General features: G+C 41.8%; 1 protein-coding gene across 2 annotated transcripts in view; it reads right to left on the bottom strand.

The window, feature by feature from the left end:
• The window catches only part of ZNF704 (zinc finger protein 704), a 239,698-nt gene extending 222,923 nt beyond the window's left edge, over positions 1–16,775 (bottom strand). For both annotated transcript variants that reach the window (XR_003966228.1, XM_030303957.2), the window contains exon 1: positions 16,275–16,775. Coding sequence is in view for 1 of the 2 variants with exons in the window: in XM_030303957.2 (XP_030159817.1) it covers positions 16,275–16,775 (501 nt within the window). In the remaining variant the exon portion in view is untranslated. The remainder of the gene's footprint in view (positions 1–16,274) is intronic.
• Between the last annotated feature and the right edge of the window lie 1,712 nt (positions 16,776–18,487).

Here is an 18,487-nt window from a genome sequence, read left to right as displayed (position 1 = left end):
ACTGACATCTTAACCATATTGAATCTTTTCATTGAACATGGTATATCAATACATTTACTTAGGTCCTTTTGAATTACTCTTATCAGTGTTTTAATCTTACACATTTTTTGTACATTTTTATTTAATTTTATTCCCAAATGTTTAGTTTTTGATGTCATTGTAATTTTTAAAAAATTTTATTTTACAAATGCAATTGAATTTTATAAAATAACCTTGTATACTATTACTTTGCTAAATTCACTAATCAGTTCTAGTAGTTTTGCCAAAATCCTTAAGGGTTTCTCTGTATGTGATCATATCATCTGCAAAGAAAGACAGTTTTACTTTCTTTTTTTTCTAATCTTTATGTCTTTCATGTATTTTTCTTGCCTTATCACACTGGCTAAACCTCCAACACAATGAATATAGGGGTTAGAGCACACATACTTGCTTGTTCCTGATGTTGGTGAACTGATTTTTCTATTAAGCATGATGTCAATTATAGGTTTCTTATATACAATCTTTATCAGTTTGAGGAATTTCTGTCCTATTTCTAATTTGTTGAGAATTTTTTTTTTATTACAAATGGGTGTTGAACTTTGTTTTCTTCATACTTCTTGAGATGATCATGTGGCTTTTTCCTTTCAGTATACTACTGTAATTAATTATACCAGTTAATTGTCAAGTATTTCACCAAAAGTACATTCCCAGAGAGGGAAAACTTTGATCATAATGTATTATCCATTTTTATGTGGCTAGATTTGATTTGTTAATATTTTGTTTAGTATTTTTGTGTCTATTTACATGAAAGTCTATAATGTTCTTTATTTGTAAGGTCATTGGATATTTTCAGTATCAGGGTTATGTTGATCTCTTAAAATATACTGGGAAAATTCCATATTCTTTTTTGGTAAAAGTTTTTGTAAGACTGGTATTATTTATTCCTTAAGTATTTGATAGATTTCACTGGTGAAGCCATCCAAGCCTGGAGTTTTCCATGTGCAAAGGTCCTTAACCATAAATTCCATTTATTTAACAGATGGTGGGTTAAATATTCTGTTACTTCTTGTGGTCAGATTTAATTTATGTTTTTCAAGGAATTTTCCCATTTCTCCAAGCCATCAAAAGTACTGGCATAATGTACTGGCATAAAATCCTCTACTAACATAGTATGTCCTGATTATCCTTTTAAAATCTGTAAGATCTGTAGTGACATCCTTTCATTCTTGACATTAGTAATTTATACTCTCTCTTTTCAAAATCAGTATAGCTAGAGATCTATCTATCTATCTATCTTCTTCCATTCTTATCTCTGTAATGCACCACCAGTAAACACAGTTTATTATCTGTCTCAAATAGTGTGTGAACAGGAACTCTTTCCAAGTCTTGTTCTTACCTATGTTCTTGCAGCTGGCAAAGAGTAGGAGCTCAGTGAATATTTGTTGAATGAAGTAACTATGGGATTAAATGAAACAGCCAAATAATTTTTTTAAACAATAAAACCATCAACTCATCACTGAAGGTAAACAAGATCTTTGAGGTATCTTAATTTTTTTAAACTTTATTGATTTTTGAGACAGAGAGAGAGAGCATGAATGGGGGAGGTTCAGAGAGAGAGGGAGACACAGAATCTGAAACAGGCTCCAGGCTCTGAGCTGTCAGCACAGAGCCCGATGTGGGGCTTGAACTCACGGACTGTGAGATCATGACCTGAGCCGAAGTCAGACGCTCAAACGACTGAGCCACCCAGGCGCCCCTGAGGTATCTTAATTTTAACATAAAAACACAGGCGTACAATGAAACTACATCATTTCTATTACATTTTTTTAAAGTTTATTTATTTTGAGATAGAGAGAGATAGTGCACACAAGCAGGGGAGGGGCAGAGAAGGAGGAAAATGGACATCTGACTCCATGTAAGCAATGAACTAGTAGCATCTTAGAACGGGAATGAGATGGTTGGCAGTGAGAGAGGAGCAGCTTGACAGTTTGAAATGACCCAAGATAGGGTTTACAGAAAGAGCAGGGACTGCTATTTGCATTTCTTGTTACATGAGTGCTTGGTGGGTGTTCAAGAGGTTCTGAAAATGTGCTTTTAGCCATATGTTGAGTGATAGTATTTTTTTTTTTTTGTAGCTCTTTATTCTTATTCTAAAAGAAATTTCTGTTCAAAAAGGTCGTTCTTTCAACTTCCTATAGTGATTTTGGTCACCTGATTCTTCTTGCAATCTAGCATAAAGGTTATTAGGAAAACCTATTTTTACATAAAAAGTTATAATAGGGAGAACCTGGGTGGCTCAGTAGGCTAAGCAGCTGACTCTTGATTTCGGCTCAGGTCATAATCTCAGGAGTTCATGGGATCAAACCCTGCATGGGGCTCCCCACTGACAGCACAGAGCCTGCTTGGTTGGGATTTTCTGTCTCCCTCTCTCTCTGAATTCGTTTCTTAGTTCCAACTTAGTTCCAACTTAGTTCTTCAGGGTTTTCTATATATAAAATCACATCATCTACAAATAGTGACAGTTTTACATCTTCCTTTCCAATTTGGATGCATTTATTTCTTCTTCCTCCTTAAAAGCTATGGCTAGGATTTCTAGCATAATACTATGTTGAATAAAATTGTGACAGTGGACATCCTTGTCTTCTGATCTTAAATGAAAAGTTTTCAGATTTTTGCCACTGAGTATAATCTCAGCTTTGAGCTTGTCCTATATGGCCTTTATTATGCTGAGGTATGTTCAATCTATACTCACTTTGTTGAGATTTTTATCATAAATGGATGTTAAATTTTGTCAAATGTTTCGTGGGTCTATTGAGAAGATCATGTAATTTTTACTGTTCATTTTGTTAATGTGGTGTATCCCAGCAATTGATTTATAGATGCTGAAACATCCTTGCATCCCTGGAACAAATCCTACTTGCTCATGGTGTATGAGCCTTTTAATGTGTTGAATTCAGTTTGCTAATATTTTGTTGAAGATTTTGCATCTATGTTCAACAGGGATATTACCCTGTAATTTTCTTTTTTGTGGTGCCCTTGTTTGATTTTGGTATCAGAGTAATACTGGTCTTGTAACATGAGTTTGGAAGCATTCCCTCCCCTTCAATTTTTTAAAAAAAATTTGAAAAAGATAATATTAAATCTTTAAATGTTTAGTATAAATCACCAGTATAAATCACCTCTTGGTCTTGAATTTTTTTTGTTCAGTTTTTTGATTACTGATTGAATCACTTTACTAGTAATCAGTCTGTTAAGATTTTTCTATTTCATCATGGTCTTAGAAGATACTATGTTTCTAGAAGTTTATCCATTTCTTCTAGATTGTCCAATTTGTTGGCATAGTAGTCTCTGCTGGTCCTTTGTATTTCCTTGGTATAGCAGTTGTAACTTCTTTCATTTCTGACTTTATTTATTTGAGCCCTCTCTCCTTTATCCCTAGTGAGTCTAGTCACTAGACTTTGCCAATTTTATCTTTAAAAAAAAAAACGGGTTTTAATTTCATTGATCTTTTCCATTGTATTTTTAGTCTTTTTTAAATTTATTTCTCCTCTATTATTTCCTTCCTTCTACCAACTCTAGACTTCATTTGCTCTTCTATTTCCTTTAGGTGTAAAGTTAGATTATTTGAGATTTTTCTTATTTCTTGAGGTAGGCATGTGTTGCTATAAACTTCCCTCTTAGAACTGCTTTTGCTGCATTTCACAGACTTTGGTATGTTAAATGTCCATTATCATTTGTCTCAAGGTATTTTTTTTTATTTCTCCTTTGATTTCTACATTGACCAAGTGGTCGTTCAGTAGGTCTTTTATTTTCCACATATTTGCAATTTTTCCAGTTTTATACTTGTAATTGATTTCTAGTTTCATACCATCGTGGTTGGAAAAGATGCTTAACATGGTTTCAATCTTCTTGAATTTATTAAGACTTGTTCTGTGGCTTAACATATGGTCTGCCCCAGAGAATATGCACACTTAAATTCCACATGCATTCAAGAAGAATGTGTAGGGGCACCTGGGTGGCATCCAACTCTTGGTCTTGGCTCAGGTCACGATTTCACAATTTCATGAGTTTGAGCCTCACATCAAGGCTCTGTGCTGGCAGCACAGAGCCTGGTTGGGATTCTCTCTCTCTCTCTCTCTCTCTCTCTCTCTCTCTCTCTCTCTCCCCCCCCTCTGCCCCTCCCCCACTCACGTTGTCTCTGTCTCTCAAAATAAATAAATAACCTTTAAAAAAAAGAAGGATGTGTATACTGCAGCTCTTGGATGAAATGTTCGGTATGTATCTATTAAGTCCATCGGACCTAATATGTCGTTTAATGCTGTTACTTCCTTATTGATTCTCTGCCCGGATGATCTACCCATTGATATAAGTGGGATATTAAAGTCCCCTTGCATTATTATATTGCTGTCAATTTCTCCTTTAAATCTGTTAATAATTGTTTTGTAAATTTAGATGCTTCTATGTTGGGTGGATAAATATTTACAAATGTTATATCTTCTTGCTGGACTAACCCTTTATCATTATGTAATGCCCATATTTGTCTTTTATTATAATTTTTGTTTTAAAGCCTATTTTATCTGATAAGTATAGCTACCTCAGATTTCTTCTGGTTTCCATTTGCATGAAACATCTTTTTCCATCCCTTTACTTTCAGTATATGTGTGTCCTTACATCTGAAGTGAGTCTCTTATAGACAGTATATAGATGGGTCTTGTTTTTTAAATCCATTCAGCTACTCTGTGTCTCCTAATTGGAGAATTTAGTCCATTTACATTTAAAGTAATTACCGATAGGTATGTATTATTGCCATTTTGTTAATTGTTTTCTGGCTGTTTTGTAGTTTCTCTCTGTTCCATTGTTCTCTTGTTTTCTTGTCTTCTAATGATTTTCTGTAGTGTAATTTTCTTAGGTTCCTTTCTCATTTTATTTTTTGTGTATCTACTATAGGTTTTTGCTTTGTAGTTACCATGAGGTACATATAACAGTGTATGTATATAACAGTCTATTTTATAACAAGTTAATAGCAAGTTAAGTTTGGACCCATTCTAAAACTCTCCCATTTTACTCCTTTCCCCCAAGTTTTATGTTTTTAATGTCACATTTTACATTCTTTTGTGTATCCCTTAATTAATTATTGTAGGTATAGTTTTTTTTTACTACTTTTGTCTTTTAATTTTACATAAGCTTCATAAGTGATTAATTCACTACATTTACTATATATTTACCTTTACTGGTAACAGTTTTACTTTCATATGTTTTCTTGTTACTAATTAGTGCCCTTTCTTTTCAGCTTAAAGAAGCTCCTTTAACATTTCTTGTAAGGCTTGGTTTAGCAGTGATGAATTCCTCTAGCTTCTGTTTTTCTAAAAAGCTCTCTTCTTCAATTCTGAATGATAACCTTCCTTGGCATAGTATTCTTGGTTGAAATTTTCTCCCTTTTAGCATTTTGATTATATCATGCTACTCCCATCTGGCCTGTAATGTTTTTGCTGAGGAATTTGATAGTCATAGGGGCTCCCTTGTATGCAACAAGTTGTCTTTCCCTTAATGCCTCAGAAGTTTACTTTTTAAAAAAAAATGTTATTTAAATAAACTTTGGGTCCTAACCTAAATTAACGGAAATTAGTGAGTATTGATTGGCCTTTACTAAGCTCTTGTAGTTGACTTGTAAAGCATGCACAAGCTACATGAAATGTTTATGACAACCTATAAAAACTGCATTTCATATTGTTTTTATAATTTACCCCAAAATACTCCTATCTCTTTAAATTACCACTGTTGCTTAAGTACCAGATTTAAGTTCTTAAATCTGTTGGTCCTCACTGTTTTCTCCAGTGTTTGACAAATATCTATGTTATTTGGTACAAAATTATGATAGATAGACAGACAGACAGAAGAAACTGACCTATTCTTCTCTGGGGTTTACTTTCCACAAATATAAATGGGGATAATAATATTCACCTTCCAAGATTACAAAGAGGGTCAACTGACGTTAACTCTGAGGTTCCTCCATGAATTATAATACATTAAATGTTGGGTAATACTGAAATAAATATTGAACAATAGGAGTCCTTATACAATGTATTCAGTGTTCACAAATGCTTAACTCCTTTATGCAACAGTCACACTGTTGCTGACAGAAAATGTGTCAATCCGAATATCCTACCCACTGTATATGCTCTTTTCATTTAGACTATTCTGCTATTTTAAGTCATTTTCCTTTTAGAATGTGGAAAACATATTATCGGATACTCTTTCCTGGGTATAAACACCTTGTGATTTTCTGTTCCCTTGGCACTTTTTAATTCTGTTATGATGGCACCTCTCACAACTGCCATCTCCTCCACTTGACCCTTAATGGAGACTGATATACCAAGAAAGGTAGTGTTCTCTACCAGTTTTTAAACTTCACACACAAGGATGGTATTCACAGATACGCAGGTGAAAATTTACCACATGAAATACTCTTTTTTGTTTGTTTGTTTGTTTGTTTGTTTGTTTTAGAAACTTGACACTGAAAAAATTATCAGCTTTATTAGGGAAAATATTTCAAAGGTTGCATGACCCACAAACAACACTTTAATCTTTCTCTGCATGTGTGACAGTTTATTTCTTTAATAATGCAGCTTTAGGGGCACCTGGGTGGCTCAAGTCAGTTTAGCATCTGACTCTTGGTTTTGACTCAGGTCATGATGTCACTCGATTTTAGGGTCCAGCCCCATGTTGGGCTCTGTGCTGACAGTGTATAGCCTGCTTGGGATTCTCTCTCTTTCTCCCTCACTCTGTCTCTCTGCCCCTCCCCTGCTCACACTTGGTTTCATTCTCTCTCAAAATAATTTTTTTTAAATGCAGTATCAGTTATTTATCCCAAATATAAGATACTTATCCACGGATTTCTCATTTATAAAAATAATTATAAACCAGTATTTTCTAAATGTATCTAAATGTATTCACCTTCTTAGAAACTCAAAATGGCCATTGGCATCTATGATCAATAACTTCTTTATATATTTATAGGTATATGGGTGTTGTACTATTCTTCAACTTCCTCTATGTTTAAAATGTTTTGTAACTTAAAAAAAAACTGTGTCTCTGTTCTTAACCAGAATTTCCCCAAGTTGTTTAACCATAGTGTCCTTTTCTCCTCCTTCTGGATCTCTCCCTAATAGTAGAAGCAAGTAGGTACCAGAGTTGAAAGGTACACTTTGGGCTACACATCCCAATCTACTGAAAGAACAAAGAATGACTTCTTGACCAAACAAAAGTACAACAGGTCCTAGACTCAAATGCAGAGGAGAACAGGAAGGACAAACCCACACCTCGGAGATTCTTCGCCATATGAAGTGAGAGGTGGTGGAAGATGACATTACTGTTATTTTCACCACAGCTGTTTTAAAAAAAAATATTTTTTAATGTTTATTCTTGAGAGAAAGAGAGAGAGAAAGAGTGGGGGTGGGGGGGAAGAAGCAGAGAGAGAGGCACAGAATCCAAAGCAGGCTCCAGGCTCTGAGCTGTCAGCATAGAGCCTGACATGGGGCTCGAACCTACAAACTGTGAGATCATGACCTGAGCTGAAGTCGGATGCTTAACCAACTGAGCCACCCATGCGCCCCCTTACCACAGCTTTTAAACAACGCACGTTCAATGCATATGATAAAACTCTTCTCACCTCTTTGGATAGTAGTGTTTATTCTAGTATAAGAGCTATGGATCTGAGCAGACTATGAACCTAAGAGACAGAATATCTGTCCTCTTTGCACAAGTATATAAATGGCTCACAGCTTCCTGAGATAAAAAGCAAGATTCAAGCTCACCACATATACAATGGAACCAGAGAATTCAGATGAACGAAGTCACTTCAGGAAGGAGTTCTCTTAAATACCTTGGTAACATAATAAGGAGGAGGTTGTAATAGTCAAAATAACTGTGGAGTTTTGTATCCTTGAGCAAAATTTTATAAAAGATTCTCTGAAACCACAAAAGAGATAAACTGCCATCCACTTCAAATTTCAGGAGGTCTTTGGGCCATATTCAATAACAACAGGCAATGACAAGACAACATTGTCCTGATTTTACAGATGCAAACAAAGCATACAGATGTCAAGCAACTTGATATGGCCATACAACTAGCAAATAGAGAAGCCAGAATTTGAATCCAGACACGTGTTATATCACTTCTTGATCTATCTACAGAGAGGTAAAGTGGAGTCAGGGGTAGCTAGCAGGAACACCTGCTTTGACTCAAGCCTGCTTTCTCCCATCTCACTGAAGAGCCCACAATGAAGGTCACACTAATGGACTCAAATTATTCTGTCTGCAGGTTTGATCAAACGGTATTTCAAGGCACACCACCTCTTTAAAATATGGATTTCATTTAAAATGTTGGAGCACTTTTGACATTCACTTATTTTGACGAGCCATCCCCAATTAGTCTGAATCAGGAAGATTTTACTTTCACTTAATCTTCCATTATGACAAAAACATAAGGAAGGCAAGTGTGTTACTGGTAACTGTAGGGCAGAGCATCAATACAACACGCTGTAAGTCAGTCCTCATAGAGCAACATAAAGGCAGGATCCCTTTGTTTCTTTGCACCTCAAGGCCCCATGTTGTTCTGCAAGTTGAATGTACCCCCTCCCCCCCATATGTTACTGCTAACCTCTTTACCCTAAACTCCCAGACCTGCCTTCAAAACTCTAGAGTTGAGCCTGTTTCCCCTACATAAAAATCGTAACACTGGACTTTCCAAAACAGTATCTTTGACGAAGTGTAAAAATTTAATCACTTTAATTCTACTACACCTATCTCACAGTGATACTCTGTTCCATTTCATCCAGTGAGAGCAACCAAGGTTATATGCCAGATTCAGTGATTTAAACTCATGCTTGGACTAGCTACTCAGAAATTACCTTCTGACCAAACCACACAATCTTCTTAGTATAGATTGTTTGGCTACAATTGTTTTAGGGTACGTATCAAAATTACATCCCAGATTGTGGTAGACAAAGTCTCTCAGCAGATCTAATTTTGATCTTAGGGATAAAGAAGAAAAAGGGCTTCAAACTTCTTTACAGACAATTTGGCAGGAATTTCTTAGACTGTGGGCTCCCTGAAAGTAGGTCTTATTCACTGTTATTTCCCACATGTGTATTAGGGACATGATAAGCAAGAGCCCACAATAAATTTCTACAAAGGGAATGGACAGGAACATGAACAACAAACCCAAAGAAAATCACCCTTATTTCAACGATAGAGATTTGGCTAGGCCAGAATTCTGGCTGGTTATGAGAGCCTCCGAATATTCTCGAATACTTCAGAAAGTCTAATGGAAACCAGGCATTCACCTTAAGGTGAGATTGGACAGGGCAAATTTCCTTGACTTTAGCAGACTTTGTATCAAGTCACTGTCACAAGACCAGTAGCTTAGGTCAGAAGTTCTGATCCTGCACACTGAAGGGGGAGGGGAAATGCTCCCGTGCCTCTCTCCTCTCTGAACCCTTCTTGAGGTGGAAGACACAGTAATCTGACTGGGACAGATTTACAAATGAATAGTGTCTCTGTGTTTTAAGAAGTCAAGCACACACAGGGCTGTAACTGCCTCTGCCTCCTTCTCAGTAAGAGTCAGGGGTAAGAAGATTCAAGGTAGGTCTTGGCTTCTTGCTTTTCCCCCTCTTTTTTCTAATGCTTCTATAATCAACTAGTAGGAATATTTCGGCGAAGGAGGAGAGGTCCCAGTTAAGGGCTGAGTACACATGTCCTTTGGAAACTGCACAGGGATGAGGGATTGGCCCAGGCAGGATTCTCAGGGGGTCCCGCCCAGCCTATCACATGCTCACATGCGACCACAGCCGCGGTGAGGTCACCTCTGCCTGAGGTACTTTATGTAGGAAGGAAGAACTTTCCACAAATAGAAGTTGATAAGCAGTGGCAGATCGCTTCAGAAAGTTGTGATCTCTCTAGCCACAGTTCTAAGGGAGTGAACGGCAGAACATTCTTAGCACAAGAAACTAACTTGAGGGTCATAACTTGAGGTTGGCAGATCAGGGTGCTAATCCTAGCCCCACCAAACTCGCTAAGCAGCCCTAGCTGGACAAGGCATTCCACCTTTCATGGTCTCCGTGTCCTCAGTGGTCAAATGAGGGTACTGGATTACTAGATAATCTCTGTTTCCCTTCCAACTCCAGCAGTCTATGATTCAGTGAATGACAACTCTGTCTGGTATCTTAAGCACATGTCTTTCACTTGAGCCAACACAGAGCATTTGTAAGACACATGCTTGTTAGCAAATTGGAATTCAGTGTTTGCTGCACAGACTCTGCCAAAGGATTCTTAAAAGTCATCTGATATTCCAGATATAGTCTAATAGATGTGTTAACCATCCTTGAAGAGCTGGCACCTAGGAAGCAGATTCCATTCAATTAATATTTATTCAGTACCGAGAGTAGGAACTTTGACATGTATTATCTCATTTAAACATCTTTCTTCATGGTTTTTCAATAGATGAACTCTTTTATATATATATATATATTTTTTTTTTAAATTTATTCACTTTTTGAGAGAGAGAGTGTGAGCAGGGCAGGGGCAGAGAGAGAGGGAGACACAGAATGTGAAGCAGGCTCCAGGCTCCCAGCTGTCAACACAGAGCCTGATGCAGGGCTTGAACTCATGAACCATAGGATCATGACCTGAGCCAAAGTCGGATGCTTAACTGACTGAGCCAGCCAGGTGCCCCAGTAGATGAACTCTTGACAGAAGTACTACCAGTCTTTCATATCCAGTTTTTTCCTAAACCATTATGCCAACAAATGATCAATCTCTTCAGATGCTTCAGTTCTTGTCCCTACACTAAGGCACAGCATCACAGAGCACAACCCTGGGCCTCGTTATCTCTGCCCCTGCTGTTTTGCTTAATTGAGTAGCAACTTACTATTGAATCCTTCCTCCATTTGACATTGTCCTTGTATTTTTTTTTTTTATTAAACTCTGGATAAAGATATTATTTACTGTGCTTAGTGTTCCTTATATAGGAGCCTAGGAGGTTCACATTTTTGGGGGGTGGAGGGCAGAATCTCACTACTGCACATAAATACGTAAGCTTCCTTTGATCAGAAACAGAAAGGTGCAGTACAAAGTTTCTTTGTTATCTCATTTAAAGCCTAGATTAGTGTCCGTTACAAAAATCAAGCAATACATCTCAGATACTTCATAGCACCTATTCCTCAATCTCCTTGGCCATCCCAAGTCCTCCTGGGGTATATAAACCCCAAATAAATTATGGGAGATTCCATTTAGGTGACTAGAAGCTCAGGCCACGGATGTGAACCATGCTCCCAGTAGGTGGCCCCCCTACCTCAGGTGTGGTATTTCATCTCTATCCTCAGTTGTGGAGAAAGGGCCATATTGATTCCCAAATTATAATTTCTAATGAAACCTTCTTTCATATACAGCATTTAGTATACTTCTTGGTTTAAAAATATTTGGCAAATATTCATTCATGCTGATGATATTTTAGAACCCAAACTGTCCTGCATTTATTCCATTCCCATTGTTTTATTGATTTTATTGGTTAACTCTTTGTTTTCTCCAACCCACTAACCTATGACCTCTTCACCATCCCTCACCCCCCCCTCCTGTCCTTTTCTTAAATCACAGCTTACTTTTCTTAAGTCACAGGCATACCAACTTCCTCAACAGTATGATCTTCTCTTTCTTTCCATTGCTCATCCAGCTGGCTAACCGCTATCCCTGAGGAATCCTGCTCTCTGCTTTGTCTACAAGGAGACAATATGGTATAAGGAATAAGGGTGATAGCTCTGGAGTTCAACTTCCCAAGGCTCAAACACCTGCTCTGCCACCTAATACCTGTATATCTTTATGTTGCTTAGCACCTCTGTAAAATGAGGATGATAATAATAATGCCTGCCTCATGGATATGAAATAAAGTTGAAATGAGACTATACATTTAGACTTGTACCAACTGACCATACTAGATAATCAATAAGCATTATTTATTACTATTATTCCATGCATGAGTCATGGAATGAATTTGGGACAATCACATACCAAGTCAGACTTGCTTGCACCATAAGTGGAAAACCACAGATATCAGATGGGCCCTTGATACTCTCTGGCAGCTCTATTTGCTTTCTCAGTATGTTTGCTCTCCTACTCTCCCACAGCACTGTGCCAAGCCTTCAACTCTCCTCCACTCTCAGTTGATGACCTTCCCTCCTGCTGCATGGGGAAAATAGAAGCCATAAGACAAATACTACTTCATTTGACTATCATACAATATACGACTACCCATTTTCCCTACCTTTTCTTTAATTCAATGGAAGAAGTTTCTTTGCTTCTGTTAAAGGCAACCCCTGTGATTGGGTTACACGTCCCCTCCACTGTGGCTTTCCCAAGGACTTTCCTTCTGCAATTTCTCTCTTCTCTCTGCATCTTTGGTTCTTCCCTAACACGACTCCCAAGGATCCTCACCCTCTTCCAAGGGTATTCATGCCCTTGTATATCTCCTTCCATTAGTGTGGGTGGAACTTATGACCCAGTACTAACCAACAGAATATGGCAAAAATAATGGCGTACTGTTCCTGTGATTATAGTGAATTATGAGAGATTCTACCTTCCTAAGAGAGGTGCTAAGATTCCCCTTGCTGGCTTGATGAAGTAAGAGGCCGTATTGAGGAAGTTCAAGTGACAAAGCACTATGGGGAGAAAAAGTGTGGGTGGAGCAAAGGGGATCCAAGCAATAGCCAGCAAGAAGCTGGGACCGTCAAACCTGCAAATGCATGGGAATGAATTCTGCTCACAACCTGAATGAACTTAGAAATGCATTCTTCTCCAGTTAAGCCTTCTGGTGAAAACACAGCGCACTTAACACCTTGACTGCAGCCTTGTGAGACACTGCAACAGACCCAGTTAGGTGGAACCTGATTCTTAACCCATAGATACTGTGAGAACTGCTGTAAGCCAAAAAGTTTGTGGTGATTTGTCACACAGCAATGGAAAATGAAGGCATCCCCCTCCCCCAAAAGAAATTCCCATAATGCTGTAGTCCTTACACTAGAGTCTACTGTACCCTATGTTAAAAAAAATATAGACCATATGCCCTCCAGATAGTCGCTCTCTCTGCTCTCTTTTCCAATAAAACTTGTTAAGAGGGTTTTTCAGATGTGTCACTATGTCCTCACCTCCCATTCAGTGAGAGGTGAGGACATCACTGCCTTTGCATTCTGCCTTTGCATTCTTTAGTCAAGAATACCAATAAGCTCCACATTATCTAATCTAAGTGGATATATCTCTATGCCTATATTACTCAACATCCCAGTAGTATTCAACAGTTCAGCACGCTCCACCTTTTGAACTATTTCTTCTTGGCTTATGGGACTTTACATTCTCTGGTTTCCATCAATTTGTTTGGCTGCTGCTTCTCATTCATCTTTGCTGGTTTCTCCTCCTACACCCAAACTTAAATAGTGACGTGTCCAAGTCTGGCCCAAGGCTGTCCTCCTTTGACCTACACTCCCTTTCTAGTCCCCAGCTTTAAATGACATCAACATGCTACCGACTCCCAAATTTTTCTCTCTAGCCCTGACCTCTCCCCTCAGCTCCACATCCTACAGCCAGCTGCCTAATTGCATCTCCATTTGCATGTCTAATTGTCATCTCAGACTTAACATGACCAAAAAGAACACTTGATTTTTCTTTCACAAAACTGGTTGTTCCCCCAGTTTTCCCAATCTCAGCAAATGGCACATTTAACAAACCGCTACACTGGGGCCTCTCATTCCTTCACCCTCCTCCCCTGAGCCATCAGCAAGTCCTTACAGGCTGATCTTCACAAAAGATCCTGAATCTGTCCACTCCTCTCTAACTCCACTCCTGTCAACCTAGTTAGTCCAAACTGCCCTCACCTCTCACCAGACTGCAGCAGTAGCCACCCAACTGGCCTCCTTGCTTCTCCCTGCTGTCTTCTATACTCTATACAGCAGGAATTTTTTTAAAAATGCAAACCACCTCGTATGCCTTTACTGCCTACGACTTGCCAAAAACTTCATACTCTACTTTAGAAAGGCCCACCAAGCCCTACGTTGCTGGCTCCTACCTGCCTCCCTGACATATCTCGTACCTACCAAGTTCCAGCCACATTCACCTTTTTCGACTTTAGCAACTGTTATTCCCTCTGCTGGAAAGATCTTCCCAAACTGCACGTGTCAGGCCTCAGATCAAATGTCCCTTCCTCATGGAAGTCCAGCCCGTACCACAGCAGCTTTCTCTTCTTTCGCCTAGACTCTGTGACATCATTATTTCCCTCATAGCACGCAATCACAATCTCAAGTGCCATACTTGTTTGTTGTTGCTATGACTCTTTTCACTAGATGTGTGCATCTGGAAGGCGCTCACAGCTACGTTCTAGAAGAGTACCTCACACACTGGGGGTGCTCAATAAATATTTGAATAAATGAATGCATCAGTATATGCATAAGTTGTTGACACTGTATATGCATTCGAATAAAATATTAGGAAAAAATGACCTATTAGAAAATCTCTTCAGATGCAGTCTCAAGATGTCACGAAAGCAGTAAAAAATAAAAATAATTATACCTCAAACTATTCAATGTATACATTACAGCAAAGCTGTGGGCAAACAATGCTATAAAATGAAGCCCATTTTAAAAGAATTTAACAGAAATTTGTCTGGAGATGTAAACAATCTTTTTTGATAATGTGAATCATCACACCCTATTCTGTGTCCATAGGTTTGATTTTTTTCCTACATTGGGTTTACTCTGATCACAGAGCATAAATTACAATTAATTTTTCTGTCAGTATTTCTGGGCAAAAACACTAAGGAATCACTACTCGCGTTACTCAGTGTCACTGATGCATGTGACTTAATTCCAATCCCAGCTATATCCTGTAGCCATACAATGCAGGCTTTTTAGCAGACCATGGTAATGAGTAGCTCATGGTCTGGATTCCAACAAGCAACTGTCAAAAACTATCATCCCGAATGACTACTTGCTGAAAATTTCTCACTCCCAGAGCCCGTACTTCCAGGGTGGTCTAGGAAACAAATTTGTGCCTATGTCTATTCTGGGATATTCTAAATGCTGATGTTTAGCATTTCTTTGGAATTGCAATTTCATGCTTTGAGGAGTTTTTTTTCCCCCCAAGCCCCAGAAGATAAATAGTCTCTATTAAGCTCACTTGTTTATGTATTTCTTTTCTTCCTGATATACCACTATCCTCTGAAAACTCCAGTAAATAGTTACTCAGTTGATTTTAAGAACCACTCTTGAGGAAAAACACTAACTTCATCGCTTACCACTTGCTGCCCTCAAAACTTCTTAGCAACATACACTGTGCATGAACCTCAACGTGGTTTGCTTTGTCCAATCGCATGCCTGAAAGCCCAGCCAGTCAGTTGTGTAATAATAAACCCCTTATCTCCTGAAGATACACAAACGGAAAAATCTCTCTGTGCTTCAGTGCACAAGACACTTCACTAGAATTCTCAGCAGAAATTCACATCCATTTTAAATGCCAAATTATCACCCCCCCCCCCCACTTTTCCCAGTTTCCTCTTTTTTCCCCATTTGCAATTCCGAGGAGGGGAAAAAAAAAACCAAAGGCTAAGCAATGTCGAGTTTAAATGGGGGGCTCGGGGGTGGGGGGGGTCGGGAGGGTCGGGAATGCCAAAAGCTGTCAGCTAAATGCAGGTAGAAACCAAGGGCTTGGTTTTTGCTTTGGGCTTACCGGTTCCCTTACAAACATCTGTGATGGAAACTCATCAACAATTGTTCTTGGATGAAGAAGGGATTGAGAGATTGACAAGAGAAGCTGCTTGCTAGTTTCAATAAGCTTGGCTAGCCCTCAGAATACGGAGAATACTCCTGCTTCCTCGGGGAAGAATAAAATCTCACTCCCTCTCTTACCTCGCGCGTCCCCACCCGGCGTAAACCCGCGCCTACCTCGTCCCATCTCCAAGTTCCCTACCTCACTGGGGAGAAGTGTCCTTTTCCTGCACCCACACGAGACAACAAACCCGGCCCGGCCTTTGAGGAACTGGGGGGCGGGGGGGACCGCCTCGAAAAGGTGCTGGGGGCCCGAGGTGTGAGCTAACCAGTTCCCTCGCTCTGCACCGGCGCCGCCTGACACACCCCTCCCGGCCCGGCCTCCACCGGTCGCCAGTCCCCGGCCTCAGCCCGCTCCTAGCCCCGGGGCCGGGGCCCGTCTCCCTCCCCGGGCCGGCGGGTCCCGCGCGCGCCGCTGTGCCCAGCACGCACCTTCAACGCGCCCCGGGCCGGGCCCTTGAGGACCGCGCGGCCGGGGCCGAGGGGCAGGAAGCGCTCCTCGCTGTCCTCCTCGTCTTCGTCGCCGTCCACCACCTCGACGACCACCTCCTCGTCCTCGTCTTCCTCGTCGTCATCCTCCTCCTCCGCGCCCCCTCGGGGCTTCTCCTCCACCCGCCCGAGCCCCCTCCGCCGCCTGCTCCCGCCTTCCTCGTCCTCGTCTTCCTCCCCCAGAAGCAGCAGCACGGGCGACGAGGCGGCGGCGGCCCCGGCGGCCCCGGCGGCCCGAGGGGGGCCGGTCCCGGCGCTGCGCGGCGGCGGCGGCAGCGGCGGCCTCCAGCTCTCTGGGGCCGGGGCCGGGGCCGGGCCCGGGCCGAGGGGCGGGAGCCCGGGCAAGGTGCCTTCCTTGGCGGGCGCGGGTCCGGGCGCCTGCAGCGTGGCGCCCCCCCGGCGGCTGCCCAGGCTGGAGCGCTTGGCTAGACGCCGCGCCTGCATGCCTGACCGCGGGCTGCCAGCCGCGGCTCGGAGCCGGAGAGTTTGTCACCTCCTCCTCCTCCTCCTTCCCCTCCTCTTCCTCCCCGGGCGGCCGCTGTGGTCGCAGGCGCCCGGGGCGCGGGGCTGCGGGGCGCTGCGGGAGCCGCCTCCCCGGGCTTGCAGCTGCCACTGGCTGCAGAGGCGCGGGCGCCGCCTTCGCTGGACCGGCCCGCGGGGACGCCGGCGGCCGGCAGCTACGGCGGGGCGGCGCGGCGGCCGCGGGCGGGGGTGGGTGTGAGCGAGCGGCGCGCTGCCGCCTCCGCCGCCGCCGCCGCCGCTGCCGCCCGGGAGCCGCGGGCCGCGCTGCGCTCCATGCGGCCGGCGGCCGGGCCCGCGCGCGCCTCTCCCGGCCCGCTGCGCCCGCGCGGTCCGGGCCTACAGCTGCCGTCCCTCGGCGCGAGCTGTTTGTGTTGAGTGTTTTCCACCACCGCCCCCCTCTTCTCGAGCCATTCCTCGCAGCTCTCCGGTCCCCCCGTTCAGACAAAACCCGGACTGGATTTATTTTCCCTACCCACAGCCTCCGCAAATCTGGTGCTTCTAAGCATTTGGCCCAGACGCTGGGGCAAACGCTAACCCGCCGCTGATTATTCCTTCTGCAGGGTGGGCGGAAGACTTCGCTGGAAGTAAGGCTGTTGGTCAAACTCAAGAGTTTGAAGGAAGAGATTTGCCGCAAGTCGTTTCAATGGTCTCTGCGGTGCATGGCGACTACTCTTGTCCTTCTGTGAAATCCGGGGAGGTGTATCAATCTGAGATTTGGGGCCACTTCCCAATATGAATCATCCGGCTCACTTGGGTTTTCAAGATACCGTTTCATGACATTGCCTGCCAATCTTAGTCTTCGACAGAACCAATCTAGGCCCTGTCCATTGAGCTCTCTTGGCACTGTGCTAAGTCTGTAAGTCTTTCAGCTTTCAAGCCTGCATACTTACCTTAAGTACCTGATTATAACGGCCCCCTTCCAGGAAGCTTTCGGCTTCACCATTCAGTCTGTAGACCTCTGGCACTACTGAGGCCTTTGGAGAAACAAACTGGGGCAATGGTTCAAGATGGCCTGAGTTTGTTATTTTTAAAAGTTAATATGAAGTAAGAGTCTGGAAACCAAGCACATAACGAGGTTACCATATAACTAACGACACTGAGGATTTCCAGGTGTGGCAAAGATAAGTCAGGTGCTACTGTTTGGGCTTAGGCTATATAGTAAGCCATACTCTCTACATACAAATCCTATGCCAAATTCCATCTTTGTAGCTGATGGCTGAGGAGGATCTAACTCATCAAATACTCAGGCAGATGCCGTCACCAGGCCAATGTAAAAGATGTCCTCACCGTCAGCTTCCTTTTGTTGTAATTACTGTAGGAGATTTAACATCATGTGCCCTGTTAGACACTTGAAGGGAGCTCATTAAATGCTCACTTATGGTGTCTTGCAACTGGTGAACATTTCCACTGGGATGATGACAAAGATTCTAAAATGAACTTTTTGTTCTCCCTGAATCAGATTAGCTTCCTGATATACCTATTTCAGGTAATGACACTCTCATTATAATCAGTCAGGCCCAAAATAGCGGTATCATTTTAACTCCCTTCTCTACCTTATCCCTAGAGGCCGTTTTGCCCACAAGTCCAATCCATTGTTCTCTCTGAAATGCCTCTTGCATCCACCCCTTCATTTC

The sequence above is a fragment of the Lynx canadensis genome, chromosome F2, assembly GCF_007474595.2.
Source record: "Lynx canadensis isolate LIC74 chromosome F2, mLynCan4.pri.v2, whole genome shotgun sequence".
Taxonomy (NCBI): Eukaryota; Metazoa; Chordata; class Mammalia; order Carnivora; family Felidae; genus Lynx; species Lynx canadensis.
This window is presented reverse-complemented; position numbering and strand designations above follow the sequence as displayed.